At 41.6% G+C, this 26,458-nt stretch overlaps 2 protein-coding genes across 4 annotated transcripts in view; both read left to right on the top strand.

Annotated features, from left to right (window-relative positions):
- Window positions 1-253: 253 nt before the first annotated feature.
- gkup (glucuronokinase with putative uridyl pyrophosphorylase) lies at window positions 254-12,243 on the top strand. 2 transcript variants are annotated; one of them, XM_023981730.2, is made up of 23 exons: window positions 254-455; window positions 2,159-2,265; window positions 3,708-3,752; window positions 3,943-4,096; window positions 4,216-4,287; window positions 4,418-4,506; window positions 4,649-4,805; window positions 5,081-5,158; window positions 5,392-5,483; window positions 5,614-5,719; window positions 5,853-5,932; window positions 6,022-6,090; window positions 6,231-6,291; window positions 6,561-6,577; window positions 6,761-6,818; window positions 6,911-7,003; window positions 7,129-7,189; window positions 10,093-10,206; window positions 10,445-10,502; window positions 10,978-11,046; window positions 11,347-11,410; window positions 11,505-11,576; window positions 11,902-12,243. In XM_023981730.2, exons 1-23 carry the CDS (start codon window positions 399-401, stop codon window positions 11,998-12,000), a joined length of 1,872 nt encoding a protein of 623 aa, XP_023837498.1. In that variant the 5' UTR covers window positions 254-398; the 3' UTR covers window positions 12,001-12,243. The 2 variants fall into 2 exon arrangements, with proteins under 2 accessions (XP_023837498.1, XP_023837504.1); XM_023981736.2 differs by lacking the exons at window positions 2,159-2,265; window positions 3,708-3,752.
- A 364-nt stretch (window positions 12,244-12,607) lies between these two features.
- LOC111959876 (ubiquitin-associated and SH3 domain-containing protein B) overlaps window positions 12,608-26,458 on the top strand; it is a 40,520-nt gene continuing 26,669 nt past the window's right edge. For both annotated transcript variants that reach the window (XR_002876733.2, XM_023981717.1), the window contains exon 1: window positions 12,608-12,854. Coding sequence is in view for 1 of the 2 variants with exons in the window: in XM_023981717.1 (XP_023837485.1) it covers window positions 12,727-12,854 (128 nt within the window). In the remaining variant the exon portion in view is untranslated. The remainder of the gene's footprint in view (window positions 12,855-26,458) is intronic.

The raw sequence follows: 26,458 nt of genomic DNA, 5'->3' as shown, positions 1-26,458 counted from the left end.
GATAGCGGGTTGAACAGGCAGTGGCTCGGGTGGTTGAATCTACTAAGAACATCTGGTATCATTCAGAGTTTTCATTTAATCATTGGCTAACCTATTACATAATGTATGATTGTCATTAGACTTTTTATAAAACAAAATTACGAGTTATATGGATGTACGAACTATATTTTCAATAGTTTTACTGTTTCCTGAGTGCATGCAATTTATGTGAACTCGCCGGCAGGGGGTCATCATTCGGAGACACTGGCGCTTTAAGAAGGAGGCTACAGTGTAGCAGTCCTGTCGTCACAGTTCAACGTGAAATTGTATGGTAAACAATTTCACTATTTATTGTACCGAATCGCATAAACTAAGGTATTTGATGTCGTTTACACGCGAATAAGACAAGGGCCAAGAAAATGATCTGCATTTTATTGGTAGCTGGCCACGGCACTGTTCTAGAAACTCAGATAAAGGTAAGTTGTTTATGTGAGCAGACGWGTTTTGGGTGCAGAGGTCGTATAACTTACATGGTTAATTTCACAACACAAGCAGGTCAATGCACACAAAAACATACACTGCACTTAAATATTACCAAATCAGACTTACCTCTGAACAAGGTAGGCTAACTACCAAAATAATTGAAAGATGTAGTTTATTCCTGAACATAACGTTCTCAGGAAGATAAAGGGATGTTCAATGACACAACGTTCAGTCAGTCTTGGAGTGTTACATACAGTGCATTCAGAAAGTTCAGACCCATTGACTTATTCCACATTTTGTTACGTTTCAGCCTTATTTTAAAATGGATTACATTGTTTTTCCCCCCTCACCAATCTACACACAATACCTCATAAACACAAAGCAAACATTTTTTGTTGTTGAAATTTGCAAATGTATTGAGGGTCTGAGGTTGAGTGCTCTGGAGCAGGTTTTCATCAAGGATCTCTCTGTACTTTGCTCCGTTCATCTTTCCCTCGATCCTGACTAGTCTCCCAGTCCCTGCCGCTGAAAATCATCCCCACAGCACGATGCTGCCACCACCATGCTTCAGACCTAAGGGATGGTACCATGTGTCCTCCAGACGTGATGCTTGGCATTCAGGCCAAAGAGTTCAATCTTGGTTTCGTCAGAACAGAGAATTGTGTTTCTCTTGGTCTGAGAGTCCTTTAGGTGCCTTTTGGCAAACTCCAAGCGGGGTGTCATGTGCCTTTTATTGAGGAGTGGCTTCCTTCTGGCCACTCTACCATAAAGGCCTAATTGGTGGAGTGCTGCAAAGATGGTTGTCCTTCTGGAAGGTTCTACCATCTCCACAGAGGAACTCTGGAGCTCTGTCAGAGTGACCATCGGGTTTTTGGTCACCTCCCTGACCAAGACCCTTCTCCCCCGATTGCTCAGTTTGGCCGGGCGACCGGCACTAGGTTGAGTCTTGGTGGTTCCAAACTTCTACCATTTACAAATTATGGAGGCCACTGTGTTCTTCAGGACCTTCAATGCTGCAGAAATGTTTTGGTACCCTTCCCTTGATCTTTCTCGACACAATCGTGTCTCAAAGCACTACGGATAATTCCTTCGACCTCATGGCTTGGTTTTTGCTCTGACATGCACTGTCAACTGTGGGACCTTATATAGACAGGTGTGTGCCTTTCCAAATCMTGTCTAATCAATTGAATTGACCACAGGTGGACTCCAATCAAATTGTAGAAACATCTCAAGGATGATCAATTGAAACAGGATGCACCTGAGCTCAATTTTGAGTCTCATAGCAAAGGGTCTGAATACTTAAGGTATTCTTTTGTTGTTTTATTTGCAAAAAAGTCWAAAAAAACTGTTTTTGCTCTGTCATTATGCGGTATTGTGTGTAGATTGATGAGGGGGGAATTATTTAATCCATTTAAGGCTGTAACATAACACAATGTGGAAAAAGGGAACAGGTCTGAATACTTTCTGAATGCACTGTAAGTCTCTTTTTCCCTGTTCACCTTTATGACTGTAGGGCAGGCTGAGCTGTGTGTGTGAGCGAGGGAGAGAGTGATAACTATGCTATAAGCTTGCTGAAATATGTCCAAGTATCAACATCTTTTGGAGAATATTATTTTAAGAGGAGTAAATAAAGTTCTACGGTGTGCAACAACTTCCAAACCCACATCCCTTCACTCCTTATTTGTAATTTCTCTAGAATGATGTCACTGGTTTGTATGGACAGCTGACTGGGGTGCCAAAGGCATTGTTGCCTGGGATAGGAGGAAAGAAAATCCTAGACTTCTGGTGGGAGACGGTGAACACGTGAGTAATCAGCCAAATTTAATGACTGTCGACTGCCCTTACAGTTTTCCTGTACAACATGTCTTATACTCAGTCCCAGTTGACATAATTACATGATTAAATCCCTTTAACTTTGGAATACAGTGCCTTCGGAAAGTAAAAATCCTTGATGTTTCTACAACTTGATCGTAGTATACCTGTGGTAAATTCAATTGATTGGACATGATTTGGAAAGGCACACACCTGTCTATATACACCTGTCACAGTTTACCATGCACGTTAGGGCAAAAACCAAGCCATGAGGTTGAAGGAATTGTCCGTAGAGCTCCGAGACAGGATTGTGTCGAGGCACAGATCTGGGGAAGGGTACCAAAACACTTCTGCAACATTGAAGGTCCCCAGAACACAGTGACCTCCATCATTCTTAAATGGAAGAAGTTTGGAACCACCAAGACTTCCAAGAGCTGGCAGCCTGGGCCAAACTGAGCAATCGGGGGAGAAGGGCCTTGGTTAGGGAGGTGTCCAAGAACCCGATGGTCACTGACAGAGCTCTGGAGTTCCTCTGTGGAGATGGGAGAACCTTCCAGAAGGACAACCATCTCTGCAGCATTCCACCAATCAGGCCTTTATGGTAGAGTGGGCAGACGGAAGCCACTCCTCAGTAAAAGGCACATGACAGCCCGCTTGGAGTTTGCCAAAAGGCACCTAAAGACTCTCAGACCATGAGAAACAAGCGTCACGTCTGGAGGAAACCTGGCACCATCCCTACGGTGAAACATAGTGGTAGCAGAATCATGCTGTGGGGATGTTTTTCAGCGGCAGGGACTGGGAGACTAGTCAGGATGGAGGCAAAGATGAACGGAGCAAAGTCCAGAGAGATCCTTGATGAAAACCTGCTCCAGAGCGCTCAGGACCTCAGATTAGGGTGAACAACAGAACAACAACCCTAAGCACACAGCCAAGACAATGCAGGTGTCGCTTCGGGACAAGTCTTTGAATTTCCTTGAGTGGCCCAGCCAGAGCTTGGACTTGAACCCGATCAAACGTCTATGGAAAGACCTGAAACTAGCTGTGCAGGAATGCTCCCCATCCAACCTGACAGAGCTCGAGAGGATCTGCAGAGAAGAATGGGAGAAACTCCCCAAATACAGGTGTGCCAAGCTTGTAGCGTCATACCCAAGAAGACTCGAGGCTGTAATCGCTTCCAAAGGTGCTTCAACAAAGTACTGAGTAAAGGGCCTGAATTCTTATTTAAATGTAATATTTCTGTTTTTTTTTCAAATAAATTAGCAAACATTTCTAAAACAGTTTTTTGCTTTGTTATTATGGGTTATCGTGTGTAGATTGAGGGAGAAAACCCCCCAATTTAATTAATTTTAGAATAAGGCTGTAACGTAACAAAATATGGAAAAAGTCAAGGGGTCTGAGTACTTTCCAAATGTACTGTATGTATTTCTCTTCAGGCGGCAGTTGTTCAGTGAGGTCTATCTGGTCACAAACGCAGACAAGTAAGTACAGTAACATGTGGTAACAGTGTTGACACTTGCTGTATTTCATCATAGCAGACTGAACTGATCCTGCCTCCCATGTATTTACATTTAAGCCAATTGTATTGGGAGTTGTTGTCCTATGAGCTGGGAATGATTGATTATCTACCAGTTACTGCTTAGCTGTTCCCCTATATGTCTCCCATTCCAGGTATAAGCACTATGAGCGCTGGGCAACGGCCAATGACTTCCCTGTGGAGAATGTAGTGAACGACGGCAGCACAACCCTTGAGGGCCGGCTAGGAGCAGTGGCTGACCTGGAGCTCGCCATCCGCAGCCGCAAGCTACAAGACGATATCATGGTGGTACGGCACGGCACAGATCCTAGATGTCACTTCATTATCATTTTATAATTTCCTAATTGTGTGGATTGAAATGTTCCATTGTGTGGGCATTATTTTTCAAACAACGTGTTTGTGGACAGATTGCAGGGGATATGCTCTGTGCAGACCAGAACTTTGATATTGCTCAGGTTCTCCGCTTCTTCAGGTCCAAGGTAAGATAACATATGTGCTCCTTCTGGTGAATAACAACATATACCTCACCTCTGAGAAACTGTAACCACGCTCATAGCAGAGTAGGTTTTTGGCTTTGTTTACATGTTAGTATCTCTCTATTTGACTTAGCCTGGAGAGTTGGCCATATACTATGAGCTAGAGGAGGGAGAGAAGAGCAGCTCCAGGGGTATAGTGGAGGTATGCCCTGAGACCCACAGGTAGGCAACAGGAAAAATTATCTTTGGCAGAACTTATCTTGATGCCAGTATATTGTTGATAACAGTACTCCCATTTAATCACTGTATGGGTAATTCGCCACCAACAGGAAAGTCTAAAAGACTGGGTATCTGTGTATTTTAGGATATCTCGCTTCCTTGAGAAGCCACAGGAGGGAGTGACAGCATTGCGTCTGGCCAGTGTGGTGTTCTACTGCCTTCGCAAAGCCACACTGCCTTACCTCTCAGATTTCCTCACCCTGCAGCCACAAGCTCAAGACAGGACCTTCGGCAGGTTCTGGGTCAGTAAGGACTGTGAACATGGGAATCTTTGGGTTTTGGCTCAGTTCAGTTTTCAATTCAGTGACTTCCGGAAGTGAATTGAAATTCAATTAATTAATTGAAAACTGTCTGTTTTATATGAGGATTTTCTAGTCATGATTTGAATATCAATTCACTTTCTGAATTGAAAAGTCGATTGACCCCAACCCAGGTTATTTTTGTATCGTTAGTACTATTTATCAAATTGGTTAGCTACTAACACATCACGAGACTCACTGTTTGTCTTTTCACCCAGGAGTGGATCATCAATGAGGAGAAGTTACCTGTGTTTGGCATGAAACTGCCCACAGGGTTCCAGCTCATTGGACAAGTGGTGGGTTGCTTTTTTCCTCACCCATACAGACTACTGTTGATTAACAGAATATTCTAATTGTCACTATTGTGTAAGTTTCAGGTCAAGTTGTTATGGCAATGAGATATGTAACTCTCCACTGGAGTGCATGTGAATAGATTGACAATCATTTAGATTATCAGCTCTATTGGAAAGAGTGATTTGATGATGATGATGTATATTGACCATATGTATTTATCTTCTGGATATCACAGGGGCTGTCAGACTACACCAAGTGGCTTGCCCACTATTCTGCCCAGCAACAGCAATGCCTTGCCAAACCTATAACATGCCGCTCATACGCAAGGTAGATTGCACCGCTACAAAGACTTTATGAAAAATAGTATTGATGGGTTGTTCTCTCTCATTTTGGACTATCTTCAGTGATATGTCATTTCAGTGAATGTGAGCTAACATCATCTTTCACTTCCTCATAGAGTTGGACTGATGGGGAATCCTTCTGACGGCTTCAATGGAAAAACGATCGCCATGACTATCTCCAACTTCTGGGCTGAGGTCACACTCATGGAGAGCCAGACCCTGGTAACAGTCAGGATTTACTCCAGTTAATATACACGACAGGACGAACAACATGCATAGTGTCATCTCTGATCAAATGTTAATGTATTCAACCATAAAGATAGTATGATTGATATATTTGCTCTGTTTTCTTCAGGTTCTTCTGCCTCATCCGCTCAATGACCCGACTGAATTTGGAAGCTTGCAGGATCTGTACTGTATCAGCCGTAAGGAAGGGTCAGTGTAAAAGACCTAATGCCACACATGCATGCAGGATGTTTACATGATTAATTCCCAAACCTTATTGATATTATTTTGATATACAGGTACTTGGGAGGTCTACGGTTACTCCAGGCTACCTGTAAGAAGTTTTACCAGTTCTGCTCAAAACAAGGGTGAGAAAAAAATGTCATTGGAGCAAGTAACAGCAAATGCAGAGTATTCAATAACTCTGATGTGGGAGGGCTACAGCTGAACATTCTTATTCTGACATGGTTAATGCTCATTTGAGTCCCCTGCACGCTTTCTTTGGCAGTATCGCTTTGACAAAGCAGAACTTCACTCTCAAGTATGATACCAACATTCCTCGCCAGGTGGTAAGTGTCTACACTACAGTCTCTATATTTAAAGGCTCACTCTGTGATATTTAGTAGGTGTTTTTGTTCATTTGAATTAATGATACCCATTCATTCTTGAAGAACATCACTTATAAATGTCTCATGAGCCGAGTTCATGACAGTGTATCCTGAGAAAGTCCCTGAGAGATCTGTATGAATACTGTTTTCAATTATGTAATGCCAAAAGGCTAGTGATAATGTTAGTGACTGATTTAATTATTATTTCCCCCCTCTCTGCTTTGTTGAAGGGCCTGGCTGGAAGTAGGTAAGTGCTGCCTGGTGAACTGTTATTTTTCTTCCATATTTTATAGGTTAACCACATACTAATCAATATTTCTTCTGAGTCATATACATATGTTTTTGCCTTTTTTGGTCTTGTCATCTTTTCTAGCTCATAATTACATTTCTGTTTATTTATATAATTTTATAACGTTCTCTTCTCTAACAGTGCAATAGTGTCTGCCACCCTGAAGTGTCTGATGAAATTCTACAACATCACAGAAAGTGTAAGAAGATGAATATGTTACTCTGGAGTTCACTCTAATCATGTGCCAAATGATCAACCTGTGTTTAAGTTGTTTTGTTCTGTTTGCCCTAGGACCTTCCCAAACCCACCAGGGCCAACTTCATCCTCAACGTCGAGACGGATGAACTCTTCATCACTGCTGGTCTTCAGGACAGAGTTGTGCAGGTCAGCAATGAAAAGACAACACTCCCCTTTTCACAATACTGAGCCGAGCTGGACTGTACTGCCCTGGCCTGGTTACTGTAAAGAGTTTTTTTTTTCTGACAAAAATGTTCTTCTTTTCCTTGCAGGTCTATGAGGGCTTGGTCTACATGGACTTTAGCAAACAACTGATGGATGAACAGGGCTATGGTATTTGAAATGTGCAGTCTCAATACCTGTTATGGCACATAAACACATTTTATGAACTCCTATACATAATAAGGACCGSCAATATATTAACGCTAATAATAATGGTAAATACAGCAGTGAGCAGCAATGAACAGATTTCACAGACAGGGTTCACAGGATGTCAGAAATGACATAAGATCAGTCTCATAACAAAGCAAGCACTCTATCCTGTAGGAACTTCCTTTATGTGCAACCAGTGAAAGCACTACCATGTTTATCTCTCAGTACTACAAGGATGACGCAAGTGAAGTCTAGTGCTGTAGGTTGATTATCTTGGAATGCAGCAGGTAATCATACTTAATGTATTGAGTTTACTGTATATATGAATATTTATAAATATATACTATATACACTGAGTGTACAAAACCGTAAGAAAACATGCTCTTTCCATGGTATAGAATGACTAGGTGAATCTAGGGGAAAGCTATGATCCATTATTGATGAAACGTGTGAAATCCACTTCAATCAGTGTTGATGAAGGGGAGGAGATTTTTAAGCCTTGAGACAATTGAGACATGGATTGTGTACATGTGCCATTCAGAGGGTGAATGGGCAAGACAAAATATTTAAATGCCTTTGAATGGGGTATGGTAGTAGGTGCCAGGCGCGCCGGTTTGTGATAAGAACTGCAACGCTGCTGAGTTCTTCACGCTCAACAGTTTCCCATGTGTATCAAGAATGGTCCACCACCCAACGGACATCCAGCCAACTTGACACAACTGTGGGAAGCATTGGAGTCAACATGGGACAGCATCCCTGTGGAACGCTTTCAACACCTTGTAGAGTCCATGCCCCAACGAATTGAGGCTGTTTTGAGGGCAAATGTGGAACGTGCAACTCAATATTAGGAAGGTGTTCCTAATGTTTGTACACTTCGTGTATACGCTCACTGCGCAGGACTTCCAGTTTCTTATTTTCCAAAATAAAAGATCCACTTTTCACTACGTTCACACCACATAATAGGGCAATAATATGTGATTATACAGATATACTAATCACGATATTTCACATTGTTCGTCTGCATAATTCAAATCTAACATTCATTTGCATGAGACAAAGTCCACTTGATCAATAGTTATTGCTTTAGTATCCTCTGGTGCCACAGGTGCCAATGCCATCTATAGTGCCACCAACAGGTCTTGTGCAGCCATCTAAGGTTGCAGTGACTTCATATTCACACAGCTTCTAAGGACATGTACATAAGATTTACATACCAAATGTCATGGCCCCATGTCCATCGGTTCAGTTCTTATAGCCCTGGTGTGATATGCTGCCATCTAGTGGTGTGGCATGGCCAACTTTGAATGCAGCAACTAATCATTCTCAGATTAATTAGAGGCTAATTCATTGAGTCTATATATCAAGTCTGGAGTCAATCTGACGTATGGTTCATGAGAAGATTTATAAAGTATTTCATAGCATTAGCATATGTGCTAACGTGAATCTATAGGTASAGTGCGGCCATATTTGAATGCAATTTTCTTTTCTCAAAACCATTCAAGACTGATATAATGTGGTTCATCTTAGGGACATCCATGATAGCGACAACGCGTTTCAAGTTGATAGGCCACTGTGGTGTTGATTTACAGTAGTTTAAGTGGACGCATGAAATCAGATTTTTGATTTGTCAATAGCTCAGCCTTCTTTTGTAGCTTTTCTCAAACTAGTTAAGACGTACCATCGGCCTTCATTCCACATTTGGTGWCATTTGGTCCTATGGTTCATGAGAAGAAGATTTTTGAAGTTTTTCTTTTACATATTGTAGGACATTAGCATATGTGCTAATATGCTTCTACTGTTATAGTGTTGCCATGTTGAATGCGTCAACGTCATTTCTCAAAATCTTTATGGACTATTGTTACAAGTCCAAAGACCAGATTTGCAGTGAATCTGACATTTAGTCAATGWGATGTTTTATTATGATTTTAAGCATTAGCATTACAAAGTAAAATAAGTGTTAATAGTTTCCTTATTTTTTAAAGATATCAATGCCACACTTAACATGGTTCATCATAGTAATGGATTTGATGACCCTAAAATGTTTCAAATTGATAGGCCATTGCGTAGTGGATTTACAAAGGATTTAAATGAACACGTACAATCAGATTTCCTGATTTATCAATAACTCAGCTATCTCTTATCTAATCCCTTATCTTTTCTCAAAMTAAGTTAAGAAATGTACCATGGACCTACATACCGAATTTGGTTCATGAGAGAAAGTTATTTTAAATATTTTCTCAAATTTCCAAGATGGAGGAAAATCTATTCTGCTGGACCATATGGGTCCTTGAGGCAAATTTGTTCAACATGAGGAAAGACACCTACATACAAAGATTCAAGTCTCTAGGTCAAACCGGGCAACAGACATAAGGGTTTCATTGAGACTGCTTATAATAGTGCCACCTATAGGCCAATCGATGCCATTCTTTTTGATCAAGTTTCTCATGATCTCTAATTTCGGTGTGCCAAATTAGGAAAAAAGTTACCAATCAATGCTTAACAACTGTGAACCCCTGCAGGGATGTCAGACTCATTCCACTGAGGTTTTTGATGTTTCCTTTCAATTAAGACCTTAATTCATCAGTCAAGTACAAGGGTGGAGCGAAAACCCGCTGACACTCGGCCCTCCGTGGAATGAGTTTGACACATCTGCGCCCTAATGATTGATTAATGATAATGATTTTTGAAAGGTAATTCATTCTTCTGGGGTATGGGAGTTTTGCATGTGAGTTTAAGGCACCTGTGCATGTCTTTGTGTGTATCCTCTTACATATATCTAGAGCTGAACATTTATGTATACATTATGAAACTGAGTTTACAATGAACCTTTTACATGTTGATGTTTGTGTGTTGACTGTACACAGGGGATTACATTCCTATGGACATGAGCAGCTTGCCACCGTTCTGGTTAGCTTATCTGAGTGATCCCAGTGACTCTGGTCGGATTCACAGCAACGTCAGACAGCGCTGGCTCAACGGTAAGACACATACATACATGCATACATACACACACACACTGTAAGTTCGGTTGGCAGGCAGCAATGTTCACCAAGGTCGGGGTCAATTCCATTTGGAMTTTCAGTTTACTTCCTGTATTGATGGAATTATCACTTCATAGATTTTGAACTGTAGGCTAGAGGAATCAGATGATAATAAACATGAATACCTTTGTTCTCTATCTGTATTTAGTCCCTCTGTTCACCTCCTTTTTTTCAGGAGAAGCTGAAGTGGTTGAGGCCATGAACTCTTTTGCGGCGCTCACAGATCAAGCCAGGTTTGTGTAAGATGTTTGGAGGCTCACAGGATCAGTGGCAGTAGTGCCCCTGGTGCGATAGCAAAGGCACAACACCAGTGGATGGTAGTCATGGGATTTGAACCAGCAGCCCTCCGGTGCTGGTCTGCCCATCTAACCTCTGTCTACATACTCCCCCACAAAGTTATTGCGTGTCTCTTTGATATSGCTTAATCATGCCATCTAGGATCTTAAGCACAACAAATTCGTAACATGTAAAACATTTTTTTTATAAAAAAAAATATTTGCAGGACGTAACATATCAACATATCATATCATACGAAATGGATGATGTAATACAAMATTTTATGACTTTGTTACGCAAAAAACGGGGACCCCTTTTGGCTCGTAAGCACCACTCAAAACTACTGGCTGAAATGATACAAACATTTGAGAGTGCATCTTTAAGTGAGCATTACCTGGTAATGAAACGGTTGGGTTCTCTTGTCCTCCACAGGGTTGCGCTRCAGGGAATGGACTGGAGCAGGCTGGCCCAGTTGATGGATGAGAACTTTGCACTGCGACGGTAAAGACAAGCATGACATCCTTTGAGTCTGTCATTGGTTTGAGGAAGTTAATCTCTTTGCTCCCATGAAGTTGTTGGGCTTTTATATATGTGACCTTGGAAAGATAAAACATGATCAGCAACTGTCATAGGGCCAGAAGATTTTCCTGACCCACATGACTTGATCAGCAAAAACTCTTGGCCCTAAAGAGTTAATTTTCATCACCGAACAGCATAATTTTACGTAGTAAGATGTACAGTAAGTGCACCTCATTGTTCACACAGGAAACCACTAATACTGGAACGATCTCTGTCCTATAGGTCTGTGTACACAGAAGACTGTTTGGGACCAGGCAATCTCAAGATGGTGCAACTGGCAAGACAGGTAAAGTATAAGAGTTAAAATTTCCAAGATGATCTTATCTTTTCCWATGATGTTTCTGTGTAGTTTTTGTTTATTGTTCGGTGTGTTTGCTTAGTTTGGCTCAGCTGTGAAACTTCCCGGCAGTGGTGGTGCTGTAGTGGGCTTGTGTCTGGACCAAGTAAGACTGGTAAGACTTATACTTTCATATCTTAAACAGCAATGTATACTGTATGCTCTGTGTAATCATTGGAAAAGAGATTGTGTTTCATACTTTGGTCACTTTATTTTGATAGTCCTGTATAAATGGTTAATTGATGCTCAAGCTATCAACTGCAACTCTGTTATATAACTCGACTTAACTTGATACACCACAGCTTCCTAGGGTTAGGGCTAAAGTTTGATAGTTACTTAAGCATCTATAAACGGGTCCGTCTGTAGACCTACATAGACTATCCAAATCCAGTGTTACCGATACAGTAGTAATGCTGTGCATGTCTTTGCTTTGACACTAGGTGGAGATGAGGAAAGCGTTCCAAGAGGCTGGCTGTGTGTTCTGTGTGATTGTGCCATATAACCCATCTGGTACCATTGGAACTAACAGCCAAGACTGATTTTAAATGATCTATAATGGGCATCTTAATAATCAATCAAGTGTCAAATCTGTAGCTAAGATGACACAACATTATATTTTTCTGTTCATGTGGGCAAATTTGTAGCCCATGATTTCCTGTATGAATGGATTATGATGAGACCGTTGTGCCTTGGTTTGAGTATGTGCCTTGGCTTGAGTAATTTTATAAATTGAACACATTTGTATTTTTATGAACATTGAATAAATATGGTTTATTAATTTATTATGCARATGCAGTGTGAGTAGCCTAATTTCACTTATTTATTTAATCTACCATATTGGGCTGGGTCTAACGTTACTCTGTATTACATATTGCTCACTTTATCTAAAATTCCCTTTATTTTTGGAATCAAACGTAACCTAACGTTTTGAGGACACATTGTAAACATCAAAGCTATACTGAATGGACTATTATTATGCCATTCTGCCAATTATTATTAGGCTACTGTAATTAGGACACTCCTTGGGTCGCAACCAGAGTACATGCGAAAATTCAGAATAGATCCTGTGCACTCTGCACGTAACTCTGCTTTTTATACACAAAACGCAGCAGCAGACATAATTTGCGTTTTTGGGGGCGGGGAGGAGGRAGCGCCCGCGACCACACTGCTCACAATAATAATCGGTTGTAGTCTATTAGTTATCTTTATCCACCGCTCGCTACAGTACCGTAGACTGGATCTGAACACCAATGTAATCCTGAATCATGGCTGCAAAAGAGGATCTCTACAGCAAAATCATCCCTCGAAGACTTCGGCCGAAAGTACCTGGCACTGTGAAATATGGATCGAATTTGGACGTCCTCTTATCGATGGGTTTCCCCAAAACCAGGGCGTAAGTAGGCTACTGTGTATAACACTCTCTACTGACACTTTATCGGAGTCACTCGTAGAGGTGGACACCAGCGCTTTGGGTACAGTTTGGCATTTCTTAAAATGACAATTTGTATTTGGTTAAAAATACAATGTTTTCTGACGCGCTGTCGTATTTTACCTATAAGGCAACTTATTGATCCCCATATTCTTTCTCACCATGTGCAATTGGCTGGCAGCGTCCTACTTTTCCTCATGACCAGAAACTCTCACACAATATGGACTCAATAATGGGTAGACATAACATAGTAAACGAAAATCCTGGACACTCAAATTAGTATGATATGTTGCGTTTGGTATGGTATTAATTTGTTGATCCATTTTGTATGATATGTTACGAATTACACTTTGTATAATAAACTATATACACAAAAATATGCAGACACCCTTTCAAATTAGTTGATTCGGCTATTTCAGCCACCCCGTTGCTGAGCACACAGCCATGCAATCTCCATAGACAAACATTGGCAGTAGAATGGCCTTACTGATGTGGCACCGTCGTAGGATGCCACCTTTCCAACAAGTCAGTTCTCAAATTTCTGCCCTGCTAGAGCTGTCCYGGTCAAATGTATGTGCTGTTATTGTGAAGTGGAAACGTCTAGGAGCAACAGCCGAGAAGTGGTAGGCCACACAAGCTCACAGAACAGGACTGCTGAGTCCTGAAGCGCATAGCTCGTAAAAATCGTCTGACCTCGGTTGCATCACTCACTACTGAGTTCCAAACTGCCTCTGGAAGCAACGTCAGCACAATAACTGTTTGTCTGGAGCTTCATAAAATGGGTTTCCATGGCTGAGCAGCCACACACAAGCCTAAGATCACCATGCGCATTGCCAAGTGTCGGCTGGAATGGTGTAAATCTCGTCGCCGTTGAACCTGAAGCTGTTATAGCAGCAAAGGGGAACCAACTCCATATTAATGCACATGACTTTGGAAAGAGATGTTCAATGAGCAGGTATTCACATATGTTTGGTCATATAGTCTATGTTATGAACTGCAATTCGTACAATATGTTACGAATTTGCAATAAGTACAATGCCTTCAGAAACTATTCACACCCCTTGACTTTTCCCACATTTAGTTGTTTGACAGCATTCATTTAAAATGGATTAAATTTAGATTTTGTGTCACCGGCCTACACACATTACCCCATAATGTCAGTGGATTTATGCTTTTAGACATTTTTACAAATTAATAAAAAATGTAAAGCTGAAATGTCTTGAGTCAATAAGTGTTCAACCCCTTTGTTATGCGGCAGGTAGCTTAGTGGTTGGAGCGTTGGGCCAGTAACTGAAAGTTTCCTGGATTGAATCCCTGAGCTGACAAGGTAGAAATCTGTTGTTCTGCCCCTGAACTGTTCCCCGGTAGGCCGTCATTGTAAATAATAATTTGCTCTTAACTGACTTGCCAAGTTAAATAAACGTAAAAAATAAATGGAAGGCCTAAAGTTCAGGAGTAAAAATGGACTTACTCTCTATGTAATAATAGTCTTTAACATGGTTTTCGAATGACTACCTCATTTCTGTACCCCACACATACAATTATCTGTCAGGTCCCTCAGTTGAGCAGTGAATTTCAAACACAGATTTAACCACAAAGATCAGGGATGTTTTTCAGTGCCTCACAACGAAGGGCACCTATTGGTAGATGGGTAAAAAAACAAACAGACATTAAATATCCCTTTTGAGCATGGTGAAGTTATTAATTACACTTTGGATGGTGTATCAATATACCCAGTCACTACGAAGATACAGGTCGTCCTTCCTAACTCAGTTGGAAACCGCTCAGGAATTTCACCATGAGGCCAATGGTGACTTTAAAACAGTTACAGAGTTTAATGGCTGTGATAGAAAACTGAGGATGGATCAACAACATTGTAGTTACTCCACAATACTAACCTAAATGACAGTAAAAATAAGGAAGCCTGTACAAAATGACAATATTCCAAAACATGCATCTTGTTTGCAATAAGGCACTAAAGTAAAACTGCTGAAAATGTGGCAAAGAAATCAAATGTATGTCCTGAATACAAAGCATTATGTTTGGGACAAATCCAACACAWCACTGAGTACCACTCTTYATATTTTCAAGCATGGTGGTGGCTGCATCATGTTATGTTTATGCTCGTTATCGGAAAGGACTAGGGAGTTTTAAGTAACAGCCTGGTCTCATAGACTAGACGTAACAATCCGGGCCACTCAAATTAGTATGATATGGTAGCCCTTTCCACACGTACCTGTATACGTGTTGAAAATGGTGGATTTGGGCACTAATAAGCACCTAAATTAGAACTTAGTGGCTGCTATACATGATGTCAGAGCTCTGGCTCTGCGCTTCACAGCGACGATCCAACACTAGAAAATCAAGACAAACAACCAACACCATTAAAACAAGGAATCCAAAGATTGCGTGTTCGAATCTCATTGCGGACAACTATAGCATTTTAGCTAAGTAGTAACTTTGCAACTACTTACAACTTTCTAACTAACCCTTCCCCTAACCTTAACCCTTTAACTTGTCTATTAAACTTAACGCCCAACCCCTAGTTTAGCTAACGTTAGCCACCTAGCTAACATTAGCCACAACAGTTCGGAATTCATAACGTATCATACGTACTGCAAATTCAGAATATATTGTACAAATTGGAATTTGTAACATATCATACGAATTGTAATTCGTGACATATTAAATGGATCCACAAATGAATACATACAATACCAAACGTAACATATCATACTAATTTGAGTGTCCTGGATTTTTGTTTACTATATTACATCTATCAATGAGTCCAGGTTGTAAGTAACCTCCTGTCTATGTAACCATACCAAACATCATTATACCCTGATGAAGACAGCTTGTCTGTTGAAACGTTGGTTRTTAGGTTATTMAATTATTGCAGCTGAGCTCCTAGAGTGTGCGGCTCTCCTTTTCTTTTTCAAGGGTTCTACTCCGCTAGCCAGCACCTCGCCCAAACAGGTGTGTGTTTCTTTCTTCTCCAGATTAACCATACCAACATATATCATTTTTTTGGTTACTATGTTATGTCTAGTCTATGAAACCAGGCTTGGAAGTTGGAGTTCGGTCCTTAATAGGCATTGATGGTAGTTGGTGGAGACTGTAGATAAGCTGTAATTCTTATAAATACTGATGGCATTGATGAGATGAGATACACTTCACTTACACAGATATACAAATCTACAGAAAACATTAGAGAGAGAGAGAGAGAGAGAGAGAGAGWGTGTGTGTGTGTGTGTCATGGATCATGCTCAATCTGATCTGAATGGACTGACTGTTCTTGATGTGACCAAATTACTGCAGCACAATGTACAACTGTTATGTCAGCTGGGTCCTCACTAGGAGAGACTCACAGACAGACCCACCATGTAAGGAAGCAGTTGTCCTAATGTCACCATTATAGAGAGTAAATGAATTGTTAACTTTTAAACCTACATCAATTGCATAATTTCTATGTGATCAGGATCACAACCCACATCCTTTTTCAGTAAAATAATACATGTGCTTTCCAGTGGTTATGATCATAGTTATTCACAATAGTATTGTTTTATATCGCCCACATTTAAGTCCCGGTCTCAAGTCTGTATTATCTCCTAGACATTGAGGTCAGATGTCATAGGGAGTCTGTTGTGACTTACATGCTGAATGGACACAGACGGTACGCGTGCACACACACACACACACACTCACACACGTCAGAAGGAATGCCTCGAGGCTCCCTTTGTCAGCAGAGAGAGAAAGAAAGAAAGAAAGAAAGAGGGAGAGAGAATGCCTAGAAGCTGTGAGAGACGCCACAAGCTCTTTTACATTGGACAGCCCATGACTGCTTGGCCCTGACAGAGCAAGTTATGAATAGCCTCTTCCTCCCTCTCTCAAGGATTGACCCCCTACATTTCCTGACCGACTTAAAGGGACATGCCCTAGGAGATTTGTCATATCTGCCTGCCACCAATGTCACTGACTAGCGTTTTTGATTCAGGGAGGGGGAGGGGGACAATGCAGAAGGGGAACAAAGCTGGGTCAGCATCAACAGACATTTACTAGAACCTCTCTGATGGGATGAACCACAGTAGCTACAGTGTGTGAGAGATCACTGAGGAGTGAAAGAGCAAAAGCAATGTACCGAATAACATCTGGGATGTTGAAACCCACAGTCACGAGGTGCTGTTTTTCAGACTTGCTTTCGGCACATAGTCATTTTGCCAAACATACAACCCTTCAGCAGGGTTTTGATTCCAGTTGTAACCAGGGGTGCGTGCTGTGCACTCCCAAAACAAAGATAAATATAGCTGCAAGCAGCCATTCACGCTTTGGCCCCATAGCTACACCATCAAGACAAATTGGCCACATTTCCCTTGGATGAGCTGCTCCAACACCATCATTCAGTTTGCTGACGACACAACAGTGGTAGGCCTGATCACTGCCAACGTTGAGACAGCCTATAGGGAGGAGGACAGAGACCTGGCAGTGTGGTGCCAGGACAACAACCTCACTCTCAATGTGAGCAAGACAAAGGAGTTGATCGTGAACTATAGGAAAAGGAGGGCTGAACAGGCCCCCATTAACATCAACGGGACTGAAGTGGAGCGGGTCGAGAGTTTCAAGTTCCTTGGTGTCCACATCACCAACAAACTATCATGGTCCAAACACACCAAGACTGTTGTGAAGAGGGCATGACAACACCTTTAACCCCTCAGGAGACTGAAAAGATTTGGCATGGGTCCCCAGATCATCAAAAAGTTATCCAACTGCACCATCGAGAGCATCTTGACCGGTTGCATCACCGCCTGGTATGGCAACTGCTCGGAATCTGACCATAAGGCGCTATAGAGGGACATATGTACCGACCTTTCAATTGCTTGTTATAGCGCCACCATCTCGCCAATTGGCATGGCATTGCATGACAGCGTGTGGCCCATGGGCCTTTACCATTATGCCAAGTTGCACCCTCCTAGGCCTTACCATTTCACTGGAATTCACATCTTTGACTAAATCCACAGAGAACCAGAATAATACACGCCTACAAATACAATAGGGTTTCACACAGCTTCGCTGCTTGAACCCCTAATGAATATAATTTTTTTTAGGGCACCCCCAAGAGCCAATAATTAGTAGTTGTTGTGTCTAATGTACAACTCTGCCCTTAGGGGGAAAAGCCCTCTCTCATTTCACTTCAATGTCTGTTTGGTGTTAGTTCCTTTTGATTTGGTTGATAGTAAATGATGCACTAAACATACAACACAAGAATAGAGGGTATAAAACAATGACCAGAGGGTATGAAACAATGACCAGATACCCTATTTTCTGCCACTGACTGACATCATTATCCCAGTCTACAAACAAATGACTCTTTTGGTTTGCATTTACATCAAGGGTTCAAAGCAATACAGCCTCAGAGATGCTTTTGTCAAATGCTGCCCTTGTGGTTTGTCGTTTCTCCCTCAGTATCTGCTACGACTGACTAAAACAGTGTTAATTAATTGGAACACGGGACAGAGTTGAACCCTGGTATAGTTTTGATTTTTGATTTGATTAGTTAGGATCCCCATTAGCCGACACCAATGGCGACAGCTAGTCTGGAATGGCACATTATTCTTCTACTTGGTTTAAGCTGATGATGACCAAAAATATATTTAGTAAGACATAGCCTATACAGTGTCTTTATAACAAAACATTTACTCAATATATATATTCTGTATAACTATGTACTGTATGTCTTATCATGTTTTGATGATTATATTTACTCCAAGGAAAAGCTGGAAAAGAGTAGGTGTATAATATCTCATTATTCTGCACATGACTCTTTTCCAGAGATGTTCACCACATATTTCCTGTGTAGTAGTAAATGCGGCTTTCAGCAATTAGCTACGCTCACCRCATAATCCAAAATTGCAATGCATTGCAGCTTCCAGGGATATTTCTGGCACATACGATTTGGTTTAGCGCAGGCAAACACTGTTTTTGAGACCTCAGAACATTGGAGCGTAGTCGCAGTTCAAGTAACACAGTATGCTACGAATGCTACGAATGCTGTCTTAGCACATTTCCCGCTGTTTCTGAGCAGTTTAGTTTATACTTAAAAAAAAAAAAATCTCCACACCTCTGTAATGTTCTGAGTATTTGCTGGGGAGGTTTGTGGAAAATTGTGTAAATATGCTGGTCCCTATGTGCTGTTCCTGCCTTGCCTTCCGCTGTGATGATGAGTGGGACTTTGTGAGGCTGAGGCAGCAGTAAGCCATATCTGTTAACTGTGGCTGGAAAGTCTGAAGCGTTGGAACATGTGTGGACAACACAGGGGCCGACACAGTGGAACCTGTCTACTTTCAAGGGGATTGCTGTAGCTGCCTCCCCCTTCTTAGGCAGCAACATTGGATATAGAAGAACACTTGTATTATCCATGATGAGAAAAGATGATGGAAATGTTTTTTGTTATTTTTTTGTTCAGGTCATTTTCTCTGTCTTTGAAATAGTTTTGTAAATGAGAGTTCCTTGGATTGCTTTGTTTAACGTGTCAGTCGGGTTCACATGTTTACCACTGGAGCCTTGAGGCATTTTATCATACATATTCAAATTCCAAGAGCAGGTGTTAAGTTTACAGGCCAACTTTGCACTAACGCTGCATTAACGCCACATCACTGTCGCTCTATATCAGGAGGATCATGCTAGGGTGTGTACATGTCATGTGTTTCCTTCCTAAGAGAGTTACATCACTGAAGATAACCCTCATGTCCCTAATGCCTTTAAAATGCTGTCTGGAAACTCAGGGCACCAGATAATGTAATCATTGTTCTCCAACATCACGCAACAGGACCAGTTAAAGAGGCTATACAGAACATTTCGACAGAAATATTGTCCTGAAATGACCTCAATTGGCCAGCAAGTGGCACACCTCCCCACACCCATGAGCAAAAATATATTATTTGATTAAAACTAAGAATTTGTGTGGTTTCATGAGATAAGAAATTGATTCATATTATATCATGAACCTCAGCCAAGATTGAAGCCAAAATTTAACGTAAACAATTAGCAAACAACTAAACCTCCATAGTGTATCTTTGCTCTGTCCAGACGCTCAGATACCAAATCATGTCATCATTGTTGTCTCCAATATCACGCAGTAGGGTCAGTTAAGAAGACTCTTCTTCAAAACCCCGTGGGTGACCTGCACAAAGGCAGAAGTGTGCCAGTCTGCTCTCCTCAATACTGCCTATTGTCTCTCCAGGCTGACGACTTTGACGAGGCCTGGCCACAGTTGCTGACATACCCGCAGGTGCCCGCCTTGGCATATTTTGGGACTGACAGCTGTGCTCCTTCTGTCCCCTCTGCTACTAGTACCGTCTCTGCCCCTCTCTCAGTCCCCGTGGCCTGCGAGGCAGCTGTTGTTTGCATTAAGGCATACGGGGCTCGTTCAGAGTGAGACTGACAGTGTTGCATCTGTTCAGTGATGCCATCAGCGACGGACCACTTGGAGCTTTGCAACAGACACATGGGAGACCAAGCACATTACAGTCCAGCCTTTTTGTCCCTTCCCCTCACACAGGCATGAGCAGTAGCAGAGCTAATCCTGCTTGGAAATGTGTGGATGCAATTTGGTCTGTTGGTAATTGCATTTTTGCTAGCCATCCTTTTTCCCCCTTTATGTATTTGACTGTGTGTGTGTGTACTCGCTCTGTGTGTGGTGTTGTGTGTGTGTGTGTTGTGGTGTGGTGTGTGTGTGTGTGTGTGTGTGTGTGTGTGTGTGTGTGTGTGTGTGTGTGTGTGTGTGTGTGTGTGTGTGTGTGTGTGTGTACTCGCTCGTGTGTGTGTGTGTGTGTGTGGTGTGTGTGTGTGTGTGTGTGTGTTGTGTGTGTGTGTGTGTGTGTGGTGTGTGTGTGTGTGTGTGTGTGTGTGTGTGTGTGTGTTTAGTTGTGGCCGGGCCATATGTGTCTGTGCTACCTTTGCCAGAACTGCGACAGCCAATCCAAGAGCTAGTGTCCTTCCAGCCTCATGCTTCCAGCCTCATGCTTCCAGCCTCATGCTTCCAGCATACTGCGGCATCCATCCACTGACTGGAGTCACTATGTGAGGGAGCTCCAACTCCTTGCCAGTTCTCTGTAGATTGGGTCCAAATGATCAGAAATGAAATCACAATTGATGCACTTTTACTTACAAGCCAAATGTTATATGATGACGGCGCGTGTGCGTGAATGATGAAATTATTACATCAAAATGCATTTGCCCTCATACTGTGTGCCTATGCAATGATATTCTGATGCCCATATGTGAGGCAGCCTACTTTATCATTGTTATGTACACAGTACATGGCTACTCTATGTATGCTGGTAATATTGTTATACATATTTCATGTTGAGCATACTGTATCCAGCTTTCACCTACCGCCCCACTAGCAATGTGAAAAAAAGGTGTGTACCAACCCAGAGTCAAAACAACTCACTGGAGAAACAGCAATGTGTTTTATAGCCTAAATAATGCCATTAGGCTTAGTACCAAAGATACCCTTGTTTTCTGTGACCGTAGAATAGGCACTGAACCAGAGGTGGTTTCTTGGCTCTGTAGTAGAGCTGTAATGACAAGGCAAGTGTGTTTGAGGCTTGGTTTGGCAAGCACAAGGTACTTACAGTTGTGGGGAATCTTTTACGGGCTGTGGCTGTGCACACTGTCTTTCTGAACTAGATGGTTAATTTCTGAACAGGATGGTTCCTTCCTTAACCAGCAGTCTCTTCATCTGATTTTGATCAAATAGGCTAGCATTTGAATGTATAACACATGCCATATGTACAGATGCGTTCCTATTTGTATACAGCAGTTCCCTTACTATGAAAATATGCAAGAGTATCTATTTTACACCATAACAGACAATAGAGACATGCAACAGCATTTTATTTAATTCAATGTGTATTAGAGTGGTATTCTACTGTAGGCCTAGGTACTCAGGTGGACTATATTGTTTGTGGGGGAAGGAAAGGTGTGTTTAGTGCTCTAGTTTGTAAAAAACAGTTCACTGACTGTTTGATTCTATGTTCCCAGGCATACAGTATTAAATTAATATTGCTCATCATAGCTGCATAATAAATGTGTTTTCCTTTACACTTGACTAATAATTTAAAAAGCAAAAACAGTTCAAGGTGCAAAAATGCACACGTTTCATGGTTCTGAATATTTCAGTACAATATTGTTTTTACACATTTATGTCAAATTGAGAAGAAAGGCAGAATTGTTGTGTTCCAATATTCATGTGAAGAAGTTCAACAGTAGCCACTTCTCAATGTTATATATTTGGAATATTACATAGTTAAGCAAATTCTTTGTCTGGGTCAAATTGTTTGACCACCGTTGTGTGTACCCCTGTGATTTGTTTTGTGGTCACTGGTTTTGTGGAGACACAAATTGGCCCTGACTGCATTAGTAGATATAATGAGGCAAGAGAAACACTTTTGTGAATCGTTTGGCAGTTTATGGATGACAGCTTTGTGAAAACAAACTGTGAATAAGTAAAGGCCAACCTCACAAATAATTAGAGCATAATTGTAGCATGGTAGATAATTGCAGTCAGTGTGGTAGAGCACAGTGGGGGAATTTTGTCTGAACAGTAAGTCCTTCATTTACCCCTCGAGTCTTCCTCTAGACATCAATGAAATGCATAATGAGAGGAAAACACAGCAGAGAATTAGTCGTCAGTAAAAGCCTCTGAGCTCTGAATCCAGCGAGAGTCTGCATGTGAGTGAGGGATTACAATATTCTACATTGACACGTTGTTATTGATAATAATGTGTGTGTGTGTGTGCGTGCCTGCCTGCGTGCATGTAAGTTACAATGCCGTTTAAATTGGTTCAATTTATTTCAATTCATTAAATTGAGAACCTCTGACTTTCAATTCAAAACACATCTTCTTCACAGCTCCTGTGAGTAGATCAACAAAGACCTCTCTCAAGTTATTATACTACTTCCTTGTGTTTCTGTTTGGCTATCTGAGAGTAGAGGCAGGCAGACACATAGAGGCTGTAACAATGTACAGGAAAACATGAAAAAGATGATTGGTTCTATTAATGTTAGGAGGACGGAATTCTCCCCCCATCACAGCACAATGCAGGGGGAAACAAAGTCTCCCAGAACAAATACAACCTTCTGTGAATAGAACAAAGCAGTTGAGAGAGAGAGAGAGAGAGAGAGAGAGAGAGAGAGAGAGAGAGAGAGAGAGAGAGAGAGAGAGAGAGAGAGAGAGAGAGAGAGAGAGAGAGAGAGAGAGAGAGAGAGAGAGAGAGAGAGAGAGAAGAGAGAGAGAGAGAGAGAGAGAGAGAGAGAGAGAGAGAGAGAGAGAGGAGAGAGAGAAAGAGAGAGAGAGAGAGAGAGAGAGAGAGAGAGAGAGAGAGAGAGAGAGAGAGAGAGAGAGAGAGAGAGACAGAGAGACAGAGAGACAGAGAGAGCTAGCTCGTGGTCAGTGGCTTAGCCTCAGTGTGACAAGGTCTCTGGCAGGTTTGTAAACAGGAACTGTCCGGATGCAGGGGCCAGAGCCATGGGATTTCCCCACAGAGCTGAGGTGGGAGGGGTGAGAGTGCGTCTGTCTGGGTGGTGGCGTTTGGTGTTGAAATGGTGTGGGATGTCCTGGGGAGACATTTCCTGTAAATCGTTGATGGGTGGTGTGTGTGTGAATGAGTGGATGGGGATGATGGAGCACAACTGTTGTCAGACAATGAGGTGGGGCCATTTAATATCCAAAATCGGCCACATTTTCTAGCAGACAGACAACTTTCTTTTGAGCCTTCCCATTGCTCCGATCATCCCCCACTGAGATAGCCAGAGTTATAAAGTGAAAGCACTTTTTCACACATTTTTATAATAGATTTCACTCGTCTGATACTGACAGGCTATAATAAATGTTAACTCAACCTCCATTCTCTTTAGTTCCCCCATTTCCAGCAATACAGTTTTCTTTTTTATAGTGCAGTAATGATCAGCGTGTCACCCTTTTGAAAACAGATAAGTGCCAGAGAGAGATAGATCAGAAATWTCTCAGGCACTTCGTTTAAGGCTTGGCCATTCCATGCAGTGTCTGCATTTGTGGCTTTTTCCTTCCTTCCTGGTGAGTCATGTGTCATGTGACATCACACTGTCTGTCTGCTGCTCTGGTTGGCCAAGAGTAGACTGGGAGGAGAAGAAGCCAGGGGGAATAATCATAAACGCAGTAGCATTCTGAGCTGTAAATATTACATTGGAAGGCTTTAGTGCACATGGTAACTTTGGAATGAAACAAGGGCCCTGTTTGAATATTTAAGAAATACATCCTTCCCCTCCTCCTTTCGTTGACTTGGGCCATGATTCAATACAAGGCGCGTTATAGAGCAGCACACTAGACAGCTGACAATCCACCTTTTAAAAGTAATTTCCTCGACGTTTGAGGAGATCGCATTCATGATAAACACTGGAAATATCGGCTCAAACATTACTTACCTTTTAAAAGGCGTATTGTCGGCTGTCTATTGTGCTGCCCGACTAAAACGCGCCCTGAGTTGAAACCCAGCCTTAATGCCCTATATTGCTATTGCTGTCTGAGCCTGGCCTGATCACCTTGACATTTCATTGTCTCCTTGTTCATCTTGTGGTCTTCACAACACCTTGTAGGTATCAATTGTTCCTTATGATTCAGTCTTTCAACACGTGGAAATAAAGTGACTAATGTTCAGCTTAAGGGCTGACTAAACCCCTGGTTTCCTCAGCTTCGTAGTTCATTCTTTTTAGAACCTTTGGACAATATTAGTCATTGTCTCCATGTGTACTTGTTTTTCTGCCTCATTATGTGGGCAGTCATACATTGTGTTTGTCAGAAGGAGTAATGTAATGTTCTCTGCAGTGCTGCATAAGGACGTATTCGTTTTTTTGTACACCTCATAAACACACACGGCGCGCGCGCACACACAGACACACACATATACACTCGGTGTACTATACAATACATACGTACATGAGTGAGCTGATTGTGGGGGCGTCCTGCTTAGTGCCTTGTCTGTTCCTCTTCCTGTCTGGAGAAGCTCACAGGATCTCTCTGGTTTATAAATCTCACTTTCATAATGTAGTGGGCGTTAAACAAAGCAAGTGGTTTTCTCACCTTCAAGAATGTATAGTTTGTGTGATACAATCATTTACAACCACTGAGTGTGATCTTAATAACATGCAATCCATGTAACACAAGTCGAAACAATCGTCTGAAAATTATTATATGGGTTGTATATTATGCTGGATTGTCAGTGGTATATCAATTGATTATGGAATGGTAGATTATCTATCTAGGCTGTAAGCATTTCACTATTAATAATGACAAACTGTTTTCCAAAGCACATGCACTGTTTATTGTATTGCAGGGTACTGTAGGGGGAACAATCGATACAGTTATATATCGAGATATTATTGTTGATGATATATCGTATTGTATCGTTTTGACAATATTATTTTGCCGCTGGTGTGCTGTACCTGCACCAAACTCCAGTATTTTTCCTTCATAGCTTGTTTCCCATCTTCTTTTTTAAAAAGGAGCCAATTTTTTCCAGCACTTTTATTTCCATGACTGATCAAAACTTGTTTTCTCATGGCTCTCTCTTGTCCCTCTGCAGCAGACACACGATGAGCAATATGTTTGGAACATCAAATCGCAATAAAATCACAGTATTTCATTGTAATACACATAGATACGTGAGAATCGCTATACATATCGTATCGGGAGGTCCGTGGCAAATCCCAGCACTAGTACTATGTGTGGGTTTCCATGGGTATAGAAATACACTAGAACAGATCATGAAGCATGGACTGAGAGAAGCTGACTTCCCATGTCGCTCAATACACTGTAGTAGAGGATGTATTTCAACGCTATTTGAATAGTTATTATTGCACTACTCTCGGCACCCACAACCAAGCCACTAGATGTTAAGGCTGTAACGAGAGATTGTTATATATATACATACAGTGCATTCGAAACGTATTCAGACCCCTTGACTTTTTCCACATTTTGTTACATTACAGCCTTATTCAAAAATGTATTAAATTGTTGTTTTTTTACTCATCAATCTACACACAATACCCCATAATGACAAGGCAAATACAAGTTTTGCGATTGTTTTGTAAAAATATTCATGAAATATCTAATTTACATAAGTTTTCAGACAATTTACTCAGTACTTTGTTGAAGCACTTTTGGCCGCGATTACAGCCTTGAGTCTACTTTGGTATGACGCTACACGTTTGTCACTCCTGTATTTGGGGAGTTTCTCCCATTCTTCTCTGCAGATCCTCTCAAGCTCTGTCAAGTTGGATGGGGAGCATTGCTGCACAGCTATTTTCAGGTCTCTCCAGAGATGTTCGATCAGCTTCAAGTCTGGGCTCTGGCTGGGACACTCAAGGACATTCAGAGACTTGTCCCAAAGCCACTCCTGCGTTGTCTTGGCTGTGTGCTTAGGGTTGTTGTCCTGTTGGAAGGTGAACCTTTGCCCAAGTCTGAGGTCCTGAGCACTCTGGAGCAGGATCTTGCTGTACTTTGCTCTGTTCATCTTTCCCTTGATCCTGAC

Source organism: Salvelinus sp. IW2-2015, linkage group LG4p (assembly GCF_002910315.2).
Source record: "Salvelinus sp. IW2-2015 linkage group LG4p, ASM291031v2, whole genome shotgun sequence".
NCBI classification, from domain to species: domain Eukaryota; kingdom Metazoa; phylum Chordata; class Actinopteri; order Salmoniformes; family Salmonidae; genus Salvelinus; species Salvelinus sp. IW2-2015.
Note: the sequence above shows the minus strand (reverse complement) of the source record. Positions and strands in the feature narration are given on the sequence as shown.